General features: G+C 43.0%; 1 protein-coding gene across 1 annotated transcript; it reads right to left on the minus strand.

The window, feature by feature from the left end:
• Positions 1 to 4,892: 4,892 nt before the first annotated feature.
• On the minus strand, positions 4,893 to 11,539 carry LOC142498911 (serum amyloid P-component-like). The gene is made up of 3 exons (XM_075607548.1): positions 11,450 to 11,539; positions 8,828 to 8,910; positions 4,893 to 6,954 (listed from the first exon to the last, which is right to left on the minus strand). The coding sequence occupies exons 2-3, from the start codon at positions 8,889 to 8,891 to the stop codon at positions 6,290 to 6,292; spliced, it is 729 nt and encodes a 242-aa protein (XP_075463663.1). The 5' UTR covers positions 8,892 to 8,910; positions 11,450 to 11,539; the 3' UTR covers positions 4,893 to 6,289.
• Positions 11,540 to 20,600: the final 9,061 nt, after the last annotated feature.

Raw genomic sequence — 20,600 nt, forward strand, 5'->3', positions numbered from 1 at the left:
CTTTTTAGTTGTAAATCCAGGAAGCAAATGGATTTATAGTCATACTCTAGAGTAAGGTGTAGGTTGAGTTTATTCTGGTTCAAAATACCAATAAATTCCTTTAGCAGCGTTGGTGTGCCCTGCCATAGCATAAACACGTCATCTATGAAACGCGTCCAAAGTACGACGTGTGACGTGTAATGTTCCATTTCTTCAGTGAAAACGTATTTGGCCTCCCACCAACCTAAGTAAAGATTCGCATAGGATGGTGCACATTTCGTGCCCATGGCGGTTCCCTGTGTTTGATGATAGATTTTGGTGTTGAATAGGAAATAGTTCCGTGTTAGGACAAACCTTAGTAATTCTATCATGAAGTCAGAGTGGGTGGAGAAATGCCTACCTCTTGTTTGTAGATAGTAGTTTGTAGCTTCGAGGCCTACATGATGGAGAATGCTGGTGTAAAGGCCTTCTACATCCAGGCTTACTAAGATAGTGTCTGGTGTAATCACTATGCCTTCAAGTCTCTGAAGGACATCTTTCGTGTCCTTCAGGTAAGACGGTAATGATGCCACGAAGGGGCTTAGAACCTGATCTATATAGCTACTGGCATTCTCGCTGACATTTCCCACCCCTGGTACAATAGGGCGGCCCGGTGGAGGCGTTTTGCGTTTATGTATCTTTGGGACACTGTGAAAACGTGGCAATTCTTGGGTTTTTATTGAATATGTAATCATACTCTCTTTGCGTTATGACTTTATTTTGGAGTCCTTTATCCAGAATGTTGCAGAGTTCTGTCAGGTAGTCTGTAGTGGGGTCCCTTAACAGGACTTCATAACAGGTTTTATCTGACAGGAGCCTCAAATTCTCAGCCTTATAGTCTGAGGTATTGAGTATAACTAGGTTCCCGCCTTTGTCTGCTGGTTTTATAGTTATAGACGTATTTGATGTTAAGGGAGATGTGGCTATGAAATGGGAGCCTTTGAACACATTGTTCAACTAATACACATATGAGGTCTCCCAAAAAGATAAACTGACAGCACTAGATAAATGCTTCAGGATACCTAAGCCTATGTGAGAGCAGAGATAGAAATAAGTACTGGATCAGTGAACCATATACTGCTACTCAAATCCTCTGTGAGGACAGCGTATGTAATTTAGGGAGAATAATTAATCCCTGAATTCATAGCTGAATTAAAAGGATGTATCTTGTAGCTTGTAATAAATAGAGTGGTACCTGAGTGGCTATGATCAAAGGACATTCCCGGGATGCGCCTCTCTAAATACAACCACAGAGCTCCACCCGGCGTGGTGTATTAATGAACACCACAGAACATTAGCTAGCCGGGTGGTCTGATTAATATCGCAGACGGAGCTCTGTCTCGATCAGCTAACTAGAGGCTGCCTGGAGACTACACTAGACGCCGCCGCCGCATCAACACATGCGCTGACGTCACAAAGGAGGCGCCCACCACCGACGATCATTTCGCATCACACTGATGCTTTCTCAAGGTGGCCACCTTGCGGTTGTATTTAGAGAGGCGCAGCCCGTGAATGTCCTTTGATCATAGCCACTCAGGTACCACTCTATTTATTACAAGCTATACTACCGAGTGGACGTGGGACAGAATACACTTACTCCACGCCGCACATACATTTTGCATACACCCAGGGTTCGGAATACGGCTGGATATATTTCCTGTATATGAGTTATGAAATTGAGCTCTAGATAGATGGCTACCAGTGTGGCACTGTGTGTACATCAACTCATCTCTATCGCTAAACAGCCTTTATTGAGCCGATCATCACGGAGTTCTGTTTGCTTTAGGAGTCAGACTCCTACCCTACCCGGTTAGTTAATGTTCTGTGGTGGTCATTAATACACCACGCCGGGTTGAGCTCTGTATACGCCATTAGATCTGTGCAGCCTGTTAATGTCCCAAGATCACAGCTACTCAGGTACCAGTTCATTTATAAACAGGTGCATTAATGTGTATATGCGGGACCTGACCTATCATCTTCATGCCACACAGACCTACTGTAAATACCTAGTGACTTATATACAGCGGGATATAGTATCTACATATGAGGGATGATGGTGTACTCCTATGCAAATACACTGGATTGCTAGTGAGCCACTGTTTCCATAATAGCTTCCTGACAAGCCGTTTAGGTATTATCTCCATTTCCATACCTTACATACTAGTCGTGTATATCTAACGACCAATTTGTAGGTATCTATATCCTATCCACTGTACCTGATACAGTACATCCTTTATAATTCAGCTATGAATTCAGGGATTAATTATTCTCCCTAAATTACATACACTGTCCTCACAGAGGATTTGAGTAGCAGTATACGGTTCACTGATCCAGTACTTATTTCTATCTCTGCTCTCACATAGGCTTAGGTATCCTGAAGAATTTATCTAGTGCTGTCAGTTTATCTTTTTGGGAGACCTCATCTGTGTATTAGTTGAACAATGTGTTCAAAGGCTCCCATTTCATAGCCACATCTCCCTAGCTACACTGTAGCTCTATTGTGATTATATATATATGTTTTTTATCTTGCGTTGCTGTGAAGGACTTCCTTTATTTTGTGTTTACTCCAGAGTCCTCTTTGAGTACTTATTACTTCACCATTTTAGAGTTTGCTATACAGTTGGTATGGTAGTTTGAGGTATAAGTCATCCACTACCTACTCACCATTTATCTAGTACTCTCTGCGAGCGACTATTTAATCAGCTGTGGTTTCTAAGTTGTGTGTCTGTTAGTTACACCATAGACTGACACTATACTTTCTGCAATATATATACCACACTGAGGCGCCATTTACGTTTTGAGTTTATACCATTTCTCAGGTGCCAGTCACTTGGAAGTTCCTTCAACCACTACCGCTATCAGTTCACTTAGAATGACTGGGTGGTATTCTGTTTAATACCTTTTTAATTGTGTTGTGTGTCTCCCTACACTTATTTTACCCTTATACACAATAAAGGTTATTTTTAATTACCCATTTATATTACTTTATGAGTGCTTGTTCATAGGGGTTCTTTCTCTTGCCCAGGGAAGAACAGTTGTTTCTTTACTGTAGCTAATGCAATGATAATTGGGTACCTTGTTACTAGCCATCAAAAGCAGGTATTTGGGTGAAAAAATGTAGATGTAGACTAATATTGATGGCAGGTATCCCAAATTCACTAAAACACACATCACACACACACACACACACACGTTGAAATACACATACTGCCACACGTAGTCACACAGAGATATAACTCTTTGATCCTTCTTTGCTGATGAGTCAACACACTTTCAAACAGACGTGATCATTGCAGTTACCACGTGGGCAAATAATCGCAGCATGATGGCTCTTCCAGTGAACAGGGGCATTAGGCAGGGCAAATATTTAATAAGCAAGAAATGTTGCCAGAGAGGCCATGAAAATAAATATAATAAACTAGGGGTGCTCAACTCAGTCCTCAAGAGCTGCCAACAGGTCAGGTTTTCAGGATAACCCTGCTTCAGCATAGGTGGATCAATCAGTGGCTCAAGCAAGCTTGCCCCTCAGGGGGTGTCAGTAGGAAAAGTTGAGGAGGAGTAACATGGTTCACAGATTATAATGAGATGTATCACATTCTGCATCTCTGCCCCAGCTTGCACCTTGGGGAGAGTCAGTAGGAGGAGTTGTGGAGGAGTTACATGGTGCACAGATTATAATGAGTATCACATTCTGCGTCTCTATGCCACACTCTTTTCCCCTTTTATTTGACCCCCCCAAATCCTCCACAGCTGAAGCAGTGCAAGTCAAACATCGTGCTGAAGAAACTCTTTCAAAGTAGATGAGGTTAATGAAAGACATATGTCTTCCATATGATCCCAGGCGGGATTGCTGCTTTAGATATTGTGACGCGGGGGCGTCCAGGCACTAGTTATGGGGTTCAGGAACATTTACACACACATACACACACACACACACACGTACCAAGGACTAATTGTAGTATAATGTAATACAATAAATAAACTAATGTCAAAAACGAATGTTGTTCTTACTAGGAATTTATTCATTTTTTTTATTTTTAAAAAGAGGGTCTGGGGGCGGGACCAGGGGCGGGGCTAGGTGGTGAGTAGATTTTTTGTTCAGCGAGTAGATTTTTGGGTGATTTGTCGAACACTGTATGTATATATATATACCACTCGTGAGGAAGCCTTAGTGGGCGAAACGCGTTAGTGGGCTAATTTTAATTTTTGCTGCTGCTGACCCTGCCTGCCTATGCTTTATTTTGGACTATCATAATGTCCTACATGTATGGACTTTATCAGTGGAATGTGCTGTGCTGATTCATGATTGCAGTACCATTACACCAAGGAGCTGAGTATCATTTTTATCCCATTTCCCTTTTTCCCATTTGCTTTCATTTATGTATTTGGGTCACTAAATGAACTCATCTATAGGTCTCCCTTGCTACAGTATCACCTGAGTGGCAATAGGTTTATATTTTGCTATTGACATTCTTACTGCCATTAGTACAGCACTGATGTTGTTTTTTGTGTATTTTTGCATGGTTATCTTTGTAGACCTATGATGTCTTTAAGCCTATTATACACATGGTGACCGGCCGGTCTGTATTGCTTCATTGCGGGAATTTCTGTTCCCTCAGTGAGCGAGTAATTTAAGGGCATCATCTTCCATATTTTTGGGTCTATTATATTGTGTTTTAGTATATTTCTTTGTTTTTTGTCCACTTATTTTCCTTATTTTTAGTCAGGCAGGCTCTTCGGTTAGTTGTTTGTATGTCTGTTATTTTTTTGATTTAATTAAAGTACCTTTTCTATTTTTGCAAACATTTGTCTGAGTGCTCCTTTAGAGGTTTTCTTTTTCTGTGCTAACATATATATATATATATATATATATATATATATATATATATATATATATATATATATATATATATATATATACATAATTCATTTTTTTTATTATTATTTTTTTATAACAGATAGTGGACTGTAGTATCTATGCCTAAGAATTTAAATATAGACATCCATCAGATAAGATTGTGATCAATAAATATACTGTATATATAATTTTTTATTTTATTATTAAGACCAGCCGGTAAGGGTGTGAACTTTGATACAATTGAAACCGATTGGAACAGTTAACTATTATCTTTTCTGAGAGAGTAGAACTGGAGTCAGTCCAGATGGAGGAGCTTGGTAGAATATATTTATTATAAGTCAACATATAAGGGTAACGTATAAGAACTATTAACTGGACGAATGTCACTGGTACTGCAAGACAAATTAACTATATGCACCCCTTCCTTGTGGAACTCCCTCACACTCGATAAACACCAAGCACCTCCTCTCCCACTTTTAAATCAAACCTTAAATCTCACCTCCTAAATTAAGCATTTTAATAGCTTGTACTCATGGCTATTGTCCCACACCCACGGTCACTCCTACCAACCATAGTGGCCAAGCACTGCAATCTACTGCACTTATTCCCTCACGTACTGCCTCTGTAAGTCTCCCAACATACCACTTAAAGTGTAAGCTCTCCGAGGCAGGGATTTCCTTTCCTATTGTCTGAATTTTATGTTGCACTAATTGTAATAAATTCCCTGTACTGTATTGTCTCTTTCGTAAAGTGCTGAATACACGGTGGACCCTGTGTGTGGGTGTGTGTATATATTTCTATCTGTGAGAAAGAGTAGGGAACATGTCAGATGGTACAGTAGCCCCTCTCTCTATTACAAGAGTAGCAGAATAAAATTAGATTTACAATGTATATATTTTATTTTTAGAAAACCTCCACAAATAAGGGTATGTTAGTGGTAGTTATGGTTCAGTTGTTCTACCCAACTAGATCTGATTGACTGGTTTACAGATAGACAGGAGACCAAGTGATATGGTGATGAGAACCCCCAAGATCAAATCTTTCTGAATCAGTGTCGGTTGTCTCTTCTTAATACTAAATCCAGTAATCAAACCAGTCAAAATTCAATATTATTTAGATAATTATTATTTATTTCATGCCTCTCGGCTTCCTTCCCCAGCTGACGCAGGTACCAAATGGCGCCAAGAGGAGGGTGATGGCTATATTAGGAAGGGGGATGGAGAAAAATATTAGTTCCCTGGTTTAAATTTTAGCTGGGAATCCCGAAATTACGCTGGTGTCATCTTGCACAGCTCTAGTTATTACTGAGCTTTAATACTAAAATACTGTGATTACATCATGCAGATTCTGCATCTAATGATTGATTGTGGAGGATGTACAGAACAAGTAAGTTAAAGAGCTGGGGGAGAAGGTTCATAGTGGTGTATGGAGGCCGCTATGAAAAGGGGAACACGCAGAACTGTAGTAGATGTCACATAGATATGGCTGCACCGTGACGTTACCTCCAAGTTCATACTCTAGGGACTTCCAGTTAATCACATTACCACCATTGTCAGTATAATAAGAAACAGTAGCAATGTTCTTTTCGGTCAATACTTCATCATACATGTGAACATCCCTGATCTCTCCCACAAAAGAGATTTTAGCTTGAACCTTATCATCAACCTTAAACTGCCCAATCACAATGATGGGGTTTTCAGAAATGTGGTACCCTTTTTGGAACACTTTTCTTGGGTACGGCTTGCCATTGACCCATGCCTGCACTACACCAGTGGAAGAGTCCCAGCTCACACAGATGTTCTTCCATTCAGGAGTATAATTTCCGGCTATATGAATAGACAGGTCTTGGGGGCCCGCTGAGAGTAATAATGCATTGACTGGGTTAGGATAAAAGAACAGGTGAAAGTCATTATCTCCGGACGGTGTGGCCAGGGAGAACAGGGAATGGGAGTGAGTCCGATCTGTGTAGGATCGCAGGCAGACTGTGAAACGTTCAAAGGGGCCGCTCTTTGCTGGCATCAGACGCACGTATGATTGAGGTGACTTTCTGGGGAAAAGGAACACTTTGTCTGTCATATCTGTATGGGAAGAGGACAAACATGGAATACAATGTTAAAATAAATGGTATAGACACTTTGGGGCATATTTACTAAACACTGATATTTTACACCTTCTTGCTTCAGAAGTTACCTTTGGCCCATTCATTGATCGGTTCGTTTAATTATTTGGGCTGTATTATATCTCTTTAAAATTTACGCGCAACCAAATTTTGAAAAGTGTAAAAATACCTCGACGATGGGGGGAGCCAGTCTTCATCATAAAGGTGAAGTCCTACAGGTTACCCCTGAAAAACGTGGGTCCCCGGTAGCTTAGCAGCACCATAAACACTCTATGTATTATATCCTTAATATATTTCAATAATCCTGGGATTTCGGGAGTGGGAGTTTAATGGTGAGTATTTGGGTAAAAATGTATTTAAAACATGTGTGCAAGGTTGGGGGGCAAAGATACCTGTTGTCCCCCCATTTTACCTGCCGACTGCATCTGGTCTGCGGGTACGCGTTTGTACGTTGTCCCTGTTATATTTTCCCTTTAAAATATTGTATTTCCCACCCGCCATGCTTAGTGTAATAATTGTATTCGCAAGCCCAGGTTAGAGTAAAAAAGAGGTTCTTTAAAATGTATATTCATCTCTATACAGACAGTGCTGGTAATCCGATATGCAGCCAAGATGTCTCCATAGAGATGTGAGATCAAAGAGGAGAAGGGAAGTCGAGAGGAGTCAGAATGTTTGGTGAATGGGGAAGGGCGGAGTACCGGGTCTGGAGACTCTTTGTTCTCCCAGACTCGGGGAGCCTAACCAGGGAAAGGTATGGGGCTGGCAAGGGGAATCCGTTGCTGGTAGGCACGGTTCCCATTGGCCAGTTCGAATTTCCCGCTTGCCAGCATTTGGAGCCCCTTGACACCCCCACCCCCCTCTTCTGCCATGTACAGCAAGACGAGCCTCCAGCTCTGATTGGCTGCTGCAATTACGATCCGGTCTCTGATTGGACAACTGTCCCTCTTCCATGTTGAACATAGGGACTGCGAGGTCTAAGTATGGGGACTGGCCGATCAGAGAACCAGACTATTTTGAGACTTGGTCCGGTGAAGCGCTGGTGGACTTTTCAAAAGTGCTTTGCTCTGAATAGCAAAGCACTTGGCATGTTGCCGGAGAAGCCTGCCTAGCTGAGGACAAGTTCTCAGATCGCGGCCAAGTTCTAACTTTCATCCAAGTCGCGGTCAGCGGGGAAAGCAGGTATCTCTCCCAAAAAGAGTACCGTGGTGTTCCTGGACGTGGAGCGGACAGGATAAGCCTCCTGAAGCAGGCGCCCTGCATCTAGTGGGACTAGAGAATCTCCCCCAGATCCACAGTGTGTATAACTTTTGTGTTTCATTGTGCGTCTGCTGGTTTTACCAGAATAAACCCCATTTTACTCCACTACCTTGTCCGGCCTAGTAAATTGATACCGGAAGGTAAAAAGTGTTAAAAGTTCTGGTCTCCAGTGACACACAGAATGTGCTGTTTTTGCAAAGGACAAAATAAGAATCCAGTAGCAATTTCAAACTGGCCGTGATCATGGGCAAGATGCATCGGCCCCAAAGTACTCTGTGGGGCTATTCAATAATTCCCCTTCTAGCACCAGAGCTCTCCTGGTGGCCCATTGATTTAAATGAGCCATAAGATATCTGGTGACTCAAGGTGCAATGTGGGAAAGCATCACTTAGTAAATATGGGCCGTAACCTTTCCAGCTGACAATGTGAGAGGCAGACATGATATGAAACAGGCATTCATCAGGAGAAGGCTCGCCCTAATACAGGGGTATTCCTGTGCTAACCAGCACGGCCTCACTTGCCCGATCCATGTGCGAGCTAATAAAGAAGAAGATAGATTTGGGATTGGAAGCTACCTGTCTGAGCTAGAATTCCAGAAACACCTGCATGGAGGAGCAGCAAACCCAGCATCCTCCCCATGTCCTCGGAATAATGAGACCTATGAAAGGAAACACATTGATTATTTGTCCTATGTTGCGGAACACAGTAAGTTTTGAAATAGTAGCTTTCAGACTGTTTGGCATTCTTTTTTAAATTCTTATCTTCTATCTTTTTCAACGGTAGTTGCTATTAACTGCCCCATTGAATAGATGTTGCTGTTTTACTATACAGTATGATCAAATGTAATATTTCCATTTCCAGTTTACACTGGCGACACACTTTATTCGAGCTCGGCTAGTCCCACGAATTCGGGTATACCCGGGTGTATTGAGGTTTGTGACTGTTTTCTGCCCGAGTGCATTGGGTTATTTTCCAGGCAGGGATTGAAGCATTTTATTCCCGATGGCTGCAATACTGCACAGTATATATATATATACTGCATTACAATTCATGAATTTATGCCATCTGGTAGACACGCGAAGCATTGCAGCCTATTAAATCCTAATCATTATCATTTAACAGATCAGCCGCCCGTCAGCCAGGCATGAACCCAGGCTGGGAAGGCAAACGCAACGGGGCTTGTCAGAGGTGAGGAGCGGCGCATTCCAGGTATCTGCCAGGTACATACTGGGTATTTGCTCGAATAAAGTGTGTCGGTGCAGTATCTACTAAATGTTTTATACATTTTTGTGACACATCTGACTTGGAGGTCACATCAACCTAATTGGGCATCATATATTTAACGTCACAATGAACCCCTACTCTGAAGAGAACATATGTATTTTTTCAACCTCATCTACTCTGTAACTATGAAACAATGAACCCCTACTCTGAGAGATACAATCTAATATAGATACTGGAGGCAGATAAGCAGACGCCCCCAAATACCTGGGAACAGACACTGGGATTCAATCCAGGTTCTCTGTTCCCAGTATTAAATTACCCCTATACCTCTCCAGTGTTACATCTTCAAATTTGAGACAAACAAACACATTATAGAGATATAAAGTTTCCAAACCTAATATCATTTCAATGGCACATTAAGAATACTCTGCAAAGCAGAACTCTGATTGATTATTTTCTACAGTATAGTCATTTATAGTAAGCCCCGCTATTTTTATTGTTTGGTAGAAATTCTATAATTTGAGGGTTTTCTTAGGAACTGCTGCTATGGAGAATTCCTGTGCTAGGAATAAGGACGCGTTACTTGACTAGGCCAAAGCGAAAATTCACTAAAAAGTGAAGCAAACGGGAAAAGAGAACCTTGTAGTGGCAAAAAAAAGGTGAAATAGACACTTGGGAGGAATGGCTGCTTGTGTGCGGGGTTTTTTTTAAAGTATTTTTTTTATTGCGGAAAGTTTCATGTGTTTGATATAGAAAGGAAAATATTTCATGTTACATCCAGATTCATTGGGCGTGGCTTTAAAAAAAATGGTTCAAACTAACTTTTGTGGTTTTTCAAAGAAATAAAAAAGTTTGGGGAGACGGAAAGGGCAAAAATTTAGTAAGCACAAACTTTTGCCCATTTGCCCACACAGTAATAGACAGTGATACTCAGACAGACACACAGTAATACACACGGATACTAAGACACATACACAATAATACACACGGATACTCATAAAGACACACAGTAATACACACTGATACTCAGACAGACACATTGTATACACACTGATACACAGTAATACACAGTGATACTCAGACAGACACAAAGTAATACACACTGATACTCAGGCAGACACACAGTAATGCACACTGATACTAAGACACATACACAGTAATACACACGGATACTCATAAAGACACACAGTAATACGCACTGATACTCAGACAGACACATCGTGTACATACTGATAGACAGACACACAGCAATACATACTGATACTAAGACAGATACACAGTAATACACAGTGATATTCAGACAGGCACACAGTAATACACAATAATACTCAAGACAGACACAATAATACACAGTGATAGACAGACACACAGGAATATACACTGATACTCAGACAGACACACAATACTGTATACACACACATTTACAGACACTGATACACAAAGGCACAGTTGAGACATAGGCATACTGATATATACTGATCTGTACATGCATACTCACACAGATACACATAGCCACACACATGCTTATATATTGTTATATACTGTATACTGCTTATACTGTAATGCTCAGAGTTTTTGCTTACATGGCAATGTTACTGTATGTGTATAGAGGCATATTCACCCTATTGCTTTGTCAATGTATCGGGATACTTAGCCCCTGTCCTGCCCTGTGTGCATCAGAGATTTGGGAGCCAGGGAGAAGTTAGGCAACTTGCATGTTATAATGGGATCTAGAGGTGTAAATATATAACCTCTTCACTGCTGGAGGGGCCAGCACGACATTGCATTGAAGTTGATATTAGATCAATAAATATTTATAAGGGGATTATTTATTAAACTGCAATAGTGCTGATGAGGGAACTGGTTAACACAACCTCCCATTAAGTGCCCCAATCTGTATTATCCCAATTTAATAAATAACCCTGATAACTCCATTGACAGCCAATTACGTCTGGTATTGGATAATAGTTTACCTTAGTCTGTCTCAGAACTGCAAAAGAAGCCCGTTCCCTCTTGTTCTCTTCCAGTTATTGTCTTGAGTGGATGAGAGGTACCGTATTTTGCTGTGATATTTATAGGAATGTGATGTTTGGACTTTAGCCAATCAGGGGGGCAAGTGAAGGAACATCATTTATTCCTACATCTGTTGACACAGAGCTAGCTAATAAAACAAGACAATACATATCATGCACCCAGCTTACCAATGCCAAGCAACTATACTTTAATGATCATATGTCCACCCCTTTGCCTTCTCCATCAGTAACCACCCCCCATCACCCCACTGAGGGGAGACACAGCTTTTCATTTGCCTGCGCTGTACCTGGAAAATGGCACGTTGGCATGTTTGCCCAGGTGAACAAGAGCTCCATATACCCATTGTTTAGACTTTAATATGCTTACTTAACTGGACTTTTTATTGGAGTACGTGACTATGGAAGGGGGAAGGAGGTGGCCAATGGCCAATGTCTCTTATGGGGGCGACATCCTATGCTGTCATCTTTCCCTTCTAAATGGTTGTATGGCCCCTATTTTCCCTTCCCCTTTAGTGCCCACCTCCAGCACCCCATGAAGGAGACAAACAGTATTTGGATTTGGCAAAAATTAGGTCACAGTTTTATTGAAAAACGTATACCAGTAAAACCAGCCAGCCCAATATTTTCAAGAATTGTTATTTTGAATTTAGGTGAATGATTGAAAAGAGATATTTGTGCAGCTAGTCTCCCATCTTCCAACGCCAACTAACTAGCATGAGGCCGGGTCTGAGGGGTTATCATGCGGTTTAAAGCTCCATCCAGCTGCCCCGCCCAAGAAGCACTTATGACTTGCCCCATTCCAGCAAGGCTGGTTCCAAGTCCTAATTGGAGGACTGAACAGGTAGCTGCAAAGGGTAAAAACTGTTCTGAGTTGGCCTGGAATACACACATTCAAATGAATCTCTTAATTGATACTGATGCGCTCCCAAACTGAAGTCCTGAATTAAATATGTCCAGTCCTATCTCAGATAGATAGATGGGCACCCAAGTCTCTGTAAAGTGTGCTTAAATAGTACCTGGCAGTATGGACCAGGAGCAAATAAAAAAAACTGGGGAGGTGGAAGTCCAATGCATATAGGATGTACATCTGTGCAAAAGGGCAATGTATGAATGCATTATGTCTAACATTCTTATCGGTCTTCCATCAGGCAAAAGCGTTAGGCTACAGGCCTGGTGTTTACTGCTGCACGCACACCTGGCGGCGCGTACACAGATAAAAGCTGTGGTCTTGTAAGGGAGTGATGGGATGCACAGGGGCGTGGCCATGAAGGGGGGTTGCGGCCATGACGGGGCATATCTACCCTAAAATTGGCTGCCTGCCGACCACATGATCGAGTCGCTGCATGGAAATACAAAATTCTTGTCTTTCCTGCAAGCGGACGCGCTAGCATGATATGTGAGCGCTCACACACATCTACTGGGGCCTGCCCGATAGAGGGCTGTACCTGGTGTGTCGCGCACGGCCGTCGTGCATCACGCTGTGACCACTGGGGGCCTAGCCTTAGAACCCGGGAACTGTGGATAGTGTCCACTCATTCTTTCATTGGCAACGCGAAAGAGCAAGGAAACAGTGGTGCATCCCACAACAGGGTTTGGAGAAAGAATTTTCTTGGGAACCGAGGCATGTGCTGGAATGATCTACTACAAGCACTGGTGAATGGGCAAACACAATGTTATCCTGCTGCATCAGGGGGGAATGACCTTGGCCAAAGCAAAGTGTTAGATCTAATCTATCAGATGCAGGCAGACTATGTCTTCATAAAAGCTCTGTGGAATAATGTCTTGGTCATCTGGTTAGAGATGATATAGAGGGGGTCAAGAAATTGGATGGGATGGAGAAAGTGAGGAGGAAGGTCCATGGGCAAATTCATCCTCTCTTGCGGAGGGAATATACTGAAACATAGAGAGATCAGGCCAAAGGACGGCAGTTGGCACCAAAGTGACGGTGGTAACCTGTCAGGGAAGGGGATCGATGTATTCCTAAGCAACATCAAAGGGATCTTACACGAATAGACAAGGGGTCTTTCGTTTCTCATTGGGAAGGGTCACAGCTTTGGGGTGGGTGTGTCAGACCCCAGATCCAGGGTAATTGGTTCCTGGTTGTGGGTAGCTGAACTGCAACATCAGCCAAGCTCAGGGATGCACAGAACAGGTGAATATGTGGGCGCTGACTATACGGTAGAGTCTGGATAGAGCCCCAAGAACAGATTGGCAGGCTTGAGGCACCGGCTGTATGCCTGACCTGGCTATATTCAATCAACAGTGTGGGAAGGCTTGGTGCCAGCTGTACGCTGGGCCTAAGCTGCCAGTGGCGGGTATGTGGAGTTTAGAGTTGCGTGAGCAGGAGGGGTGAAGGATGACTAATAAAGATCTCCCCACCTTTATGGCGAGGGGGGGGGTGCATGAAGGCAACAGTCATCCAACAGGGGGGGAGCCTTTTTCATAAAGAGGGGATGCCCAAGCTACATCCATGAGGAGGGAGAAGATGTGTGCCACCTGAGAGTGGGGGGTAGAGAAGGATGATGGTTGCATGCTAAACGGCACCTTGCATCTGTTCAGGAATCCTCTGCAAGCCGAGGGGAGCCCTCCATAGCAGACAGGAGTAGGGATCCAGGGTTCCTTTAAGACCACAGTTAGTGGTGCAACTTCACCACCTAAAGGCGTGGGTGTAGACAGAGCTACCCTGGGGATACTGAGGTTTCTGCACAAGGTCTGCAGTGTAGAGAAGATTGAGTCAGTTTTTTATTCAACATAGCCAAGCGGGTAGCATGGGCTCCCATGAGTTGGCACCCAATGGGTCACGACATTTGCTACCTCTGCAGGGTCAATTGCATGGCTCATGCAATGTGTAATGTTGCTGACTTCAAAACAGGATACGGACCCCCAGGGCAGAGGTAGGGAGTAATACACCGACTGAGATGCAGGGATAGTCAGGTCCGGTTCCATGGTCAAGGCAGGTGGCAGGCAGGGGTAGTCAGGTCCAGTTCCGTGGTCGAGGCAGGCAGCAGGCAGGGGTAGTCAGGTCCAAGCAGAAGTTCAAGCACATGCAGGCAATCACAGGAACGAAAGCAGAGCTCAAGCAGGAACAGGGAACCGAGTACTCATAATCCTGGCAGAGGTCAAGGCTGGCGGCAAAGGTGCAAAGTCAGGATAAAGGCTGGGGTCAAGGCAGGCAACACAGGAGCGGTGGTCAGGGTCGCAGGCTGGGGTCGGCACCAGGGAATCCAAAGGAACAAGGAAAGCTCAGGAACAGGGAAGGAACAGGGCAGGCATATGAACTCAAGGGGCCCAGGAACACATAGGAAAGCATACTATGCTGGAGCCAGGGCGGGGAGTCACTGACTTCTATTTAAGCTCTGGAACAGGTGCAGCCAGTTACCAAGTCCAGGAAGAGATTGTCCAGGAACCAAGATGGCCACAACAGTGACATAAGGGCAAGTTCCAGCAGAACCGTGGACTTGAACCCTTACATGCACATGGTCATTCATTTTTTGAACAGCATTCATTTTTTCAGTATACACATTTTTATTAAATCAGTCGATTGTTGCCAGATCATAATTTCTGCTCACACTCAGCCCATGATATTAACAATTACAAGTCTGTTTATCCATAGAAAGCAATACATCTTTAGTTATCACAGAGCTTTAACACTAAATACTGTGAGTACACCATGCAGATTCTGCGTGTAATTAGTGATTGTGCAGGGTTACAGCATGTGATATGAAGTATAATCTCTCTTTGCGGAACATTGCACCTGAGGAAGAGGGATCCCCCGAAACGTTGGTGCAATCAAATGATATCTGCAATAAAAATAGAAACATGATTTAAACTCAACCTCTGTTGTTGGAGTAATGTGAATGTGCAGCAAACAGAGCTTATACTTCTTGCCACTATTTGAATTTATGGCGGCCGTGAGGTCGCTGCCATTTTCCTTAATCCAGTCCCAGTATACAGCATCTCTAATATACTTGTAGCCCATGTGCCCCCCCCCCCCCAGCCCCCAGAAACAGATCGTGCCTCTAAGGTGTATTGAGGGCGGCTACATGTATTATGGTGGTGCATACCTGCTTGGAACAGGAGGGCCTGAGTCTCCCGCGGTGGTATGGGGGATAACATGGCCTGGCTTCTTGGGTATATGCCTCCATCTTCTTTAGCAACGGTGCAGCGCCTCCATCTTCTGACGAGACCTATAGGGATAGGTTAAGATCCTCCCAGAAGAAGCCCTGGTCCCAGGGCGAGCGATCTTAGACTCACACACACAGTCTCTTTATAAAAGCAGCAATGGTCTTTATTGTCCTTCACAAGGATACAGCAACACTTCATGCACAGTGGCACATGGCAGTTCATATACAGCAGTGCACTCCAAATGTATAATTGCAGGCCTTTCCTCCTCTCCTCTCCTCCAGGCTGTACCCTAGCAGGATGGGCTGGTTAGGGGCTTCAGTACCCCAACCCCCACCTCCAGGATATACTCTCTGGGTGAGGGTAGATGTCCACCTCTATAGTTCTGTCCACTCTACTCAGAAGGGCTCTGAGTATCTCTTCCAAGCACCGTTCTCACTCTAAGCATGGCTTCTCCTGTCACCACACGGAACTGCCACTCTGCTCTCCAGATTCTGACACATCAGCCAGACACTCCTACTCTCTACTGACTCAACTCCAACAGACTTAACTCTCCAACCGCTCTAACAGAACTGAACTACACACACACAGGACAGCCCACTAAATAGATACAGCCCTGCCCCTTGTGATGTCAGCAGAACCTGCCCTCTGTCTCAGGCCTGCTACAGAGTCAGGGGCCTACCTCTATCACTCCAGGCAGGGCTTGGTGAGGGGGGAAAACCCATGGTTACTACTGGTGCCTGCCCTTACTAGGGCTTACTCCAGTAGGAGAAGGATAAGTAGCCCGCTTTTACTTACAGGGGCTACATACTTTACAGACAAGGAGAGCAGCAAGACCGCCAGTGATACAGATAGAGAAAATCAGATAGTGAACTCTTTGAATAGAAATACAATAATTATTTGTCGTGCTGTGCAGCACAAAGTAGCATTAAAACAGTAGATATCTGGCTTTTTGCATGGGAAAGCCCTTAGCTTGTCTTGTTTGATAAAGGTTTTCTACAGAAGAACTATTTAACATACAGGTGTGCCGACAAGTATTCTAAAACTTGCTTTAAACTTGGCTTGGAAAATCTGGGGCAATCACCAACAAGATCCAGGTACATGCTGGGTACATGCTGGGTACATGCTGCAAACATTTTGGTGACATTTCTGCAGAGACTAATGGCCCATCGGATTAACACAGCAGGGGTCCCTGGCAGTCACATTCAGTTTGAATGGAACTGCCAGGGACCCCCGCTGATAATCCGATAGGCCATTAGTCTGTCTGCAGAAATGTCACCGAAATGTTGCAGCATGTACCCAGCATGTACCTGAGTCTTGTTGGTGATTGCCCCAGATTTGTTTTAGAATACTCGTCGGCACTACAGTATGGTACTGTTTGATAGATGTTGTTTGACTGTATGTTCAAATTAAATATTTTTTTTTTTAAGAATAAAGTTGCATCTGTAACATTTATCATGCTTTATACATTTTATGTGACACATCAGGCTTGGGTTATCATGTCACCTTAATTAGGAATCCCTACTGTTAATTTTCACACCAGGCAGCCTGTTTTTACCTCATCTTATTTCACACATGTCTTCATCTACTGTAACCCGATATCCCACTTATATAGACTGTATATAATATTGTGCTCCTGTATTTCTGCCATACCCGATGAAGGACCCTGAGAGGTTCGAAAGCTTGTAACATGTCATCTACTTGTTGATCCACTAAAAGGCATCATACTCCCTACTCCCTACTCCCTCAATAGTACTGTAATTAGGAATCACAAATGTAAGGTGTACAACTGGTATTGTATACTAGATGTCTTCCCTCAGTGCGTCTTAGAACGACAAAGATTCCTCTTCTCTGTTATTTCGCTGTCTCTTTCTCTTCCAGTTATTGTCTTGAGTGGATGAGAGGTACCATATGTTGCTGTAATATTTATATGAATGGGTTGTTTGTGTAATCCTCCTTGCCCAGCCCTGAAGGAGTTTAAATCAAATTGGATATATACATGGCTATGCTCAGTCTCTCATACCTGTGCAGGGTGTTGGGTTGCAGAGACTTGGCGTGGATATGCAGATAGAATAAAGATGGGCGCCAGGAACATTATTAGTACAAAAAGAGCTTTATACAACATCCGTTTATAAGGATCACCATACAAGGACAGAATTCACACTACACATGTTAACTGGTGGCAAATCATAAAGTTGCTCTGTGCTTTTCCCCCTGGTAACTCTTACTTCTATACTGGAGAGGTACTCATGCTTGTTTCCCCTAGTGTTGGTTACATTGGCAATCTCCTGCATCGTGTTTAAAGTGCCCCATCTCAAGTAGGCCCCCATTTGGAATACACTGCACTCTGGGATCAGTATCCTGTTACTGTGTACTGAATACCTAGTCCATGCATATTGGATTGGGAGCTAACTAGGGACCTTCCATATGGGCCGATCTCATTTATGCTCCAGAGTTACTACTCCGAGAACTCTTGCTAAGAACATGCTTACTACTCTTCCAGCATGAGAACAATCTTGGACAATTACTACATTACTATAGACACAAACTATATAGGGCATGTTCCTTAACTGAAAATAATAAACAGGGACAGGGCACTCTTGATATATATAACTGTACACTTAAAAATATTTACAGGACTCACGGTGATGCCCTCTACCTGAACTCAGTGGAACGTGTTTGTAGAACATTGGGTGGATCTCTATATACCCTTCTATCTTCCTAGGGCAGGGGTCTCCAAACCTGTCCTCAAGAGCCGCACACAGGCCAGCTTTTATAGATATCCCTGTTTCAGCACAGGTGGCTCAATCGGTGCCTCAGTGCTTGACTAAGCCACTGATTGAGCCACCTGTGCTGAAACAGGGATATCCATAAAAGCTGGCCTGTGTGCGGCTCTTGAGGACAGGTTTGGAGACCCCTGTCCTAGGGTAACATCACTGGTTACGATATCCAAGGGATGGACAATCCATTCTACAGTCATCGGGCATCACATGATAGGGAGGGGCAATACCAGAGTGATCCCACCTGGTTAACCCATTAAGACTGTTAACCCCTTACATAACTTGTAATCCCCAGAGGGGGAACACATTTGGAATTTAACCAAAAGAGCTGAGTGAACACCATGTATTCCTACTTCTGCTGACAGAGCCCTAGCTAATAAAAACAGACCATTTCTAGGCAGTTTATTCCACCCAGCGGTTCCTAACCAAACAACTCCACATTATTCCTAAGAAAAAGTTACCCTTTTTACAAATAAACATATCAAATGTCCTTATGTGTGTGTAACCCACCTCCTCATTGGGTATGGTTATCGATGGGTTCATTTTATTATGGGTAATTATTATGGGTAATGGGAGTATGCCATCTTTGTTTCAAACCCTTAATGTATGTAACATCGCTGTAAAGGAGGAGGTTACTATAGTATAAAATGCCCCACCCCTTCCCTCCTGGAAATTTCCAGTTCAAGTCCTAGTTCATTTTTCTGTTTATTTCTGTGTAAGTAGCTCTTCTTTTCCTGAGTTCCGGGTAGGGATTTTTAGTGAGTGTAAGAAAGGATGATACCATCTCAAGACAGGAGAGTCCCCTGAAAATAGACAAGCAGTGAAATGCCTACCTGGTATATGATTTCAAGAATCTACAGAACCTCAACCAAAACGGTGACTATCTGTGAGCAAGGTAACTGACCAAGAGAGTCTACAATCAGCTGCAGATTAATATGGAGCAACTAGCCAAGTTGGTATTGTTATGGATCCTACCTTGAAGTGAACCACCGAGGGATCACATATGCATATTTGAGGCCAAACAACTCACCAAGGGATTGTTTATTGTGTTTACTACATGAACCCCATAGAGGGATTGTAGATTGTGATAAAGGATTGCCTAATATAAAGGAACTACTGTATTAATAGCCCACACTGGGATGTTAAAGCATTATGTTTAGTGCCATTTTCTTGGGATTGTCATAATACCTCCTGTTCTTAAAAGAAGCCTCGTGTTTGAGTGAAGCAACAACCAATATTACTGATTGTAAGATGGCAAGTATTTTATTTTTGCTGTGAATGTCTAAATAAATGTCATTTGGTTTTTGTATGAAAAGTTCCTGGAGACTGTTAATTTGATGCAGTCACATTGCCCGGCCTGTGTCAAAACTAATACTTAAGGATAGCCCCTGAGAAGATATTTGAGTGAAGATAGGAGCTAAGTGTGGAGTTCCCTGAGGGCATATTCCTTCATCTGGGTTACATGTGTTTATAATATCTGCATCGTATCTCACACAGGTTCATGTATCTATGTTATCTTTCATACTCTTGGTGCAGTTCTGTGCCAGACAGTTGCCCCTGGTTTGTACCAAAGACCCTTTCACCCGTTGCATGTGGGAATCACCAAGCAAAACGTTTAGCGGTCAGGAAGTGCCAGAGAGCGCTGTGGCTACGAGGGTGGCAGGAATCTCCAGCACTGAAGGTGTTAATGTAACAGAAAGAGTCACGGTGCTTTTTACAAAAAGATAACATTCCAAACTGTACCATTTAAGATCAGATAGTTTGTAAAATAAACGGGAATACAACTGAAAACCACACAATATATGATAGACGTCTTTGAAACCTTGAAGGTGATACTGTATGAATGATCTTGTCACAGGGGAGTCCTATTCATTTCTTCCCTAGGTAGACCAGTTATACAGTATTCACGGCCTTATAAGGGCCACTACTAAGAATTATATTTACCAATAATATACACCATTTTTTTCCCATTCAAGCGGGTTTGCAATGACAAAGACCCCGCTGTCTCCTAGGCAACCTTTCAGGATCTGGATCTCAGGAACTTTTATAATGGCCATAACCATTTACAGAGTAACTGATCTCTTACAATAACACATGTAGATATGTGAAGTGGGTTACTCTACCTCCTAACGTCATGTAAACATAAAAAGTGATAGGCAATTGGTTACAGAACTGTTGTCATATGTCTT

This window comes from Ascaphus truei, chromosome 7 (assembly GCF_040206685.1).
Source record: "Ascaphus truei isolate aAscTru1 chromosome 7, aAscTru1.hap1, whole genome shotgun sequence".
Classification (NCBI taxonomy): Eukaryota; Metazoa; Chordata; class Amphibia; order Anura; family Ascaphidae; genus Ascaphus; species Ascaphus truei.

What these genes read in the sequence shown, in the direction of transcription:
- LOC142498911 (XM_075607548.1), bottom strand. Translation starts at nt 8,891, where the DNA reads ATGGGGAGGATGCTGGGTTTGCTGCTCCTCCATGCAGGTGTTTCTGGA. An exon ending in TGGAATTCTAGCTCAGACAG is followed by an intron (nt 6,955 to 8,827) that starts GTAGCTTCCAAT and finishes CTTCCCATACAG; the next exon opens with ATATGACAGACAAAGTGTTC.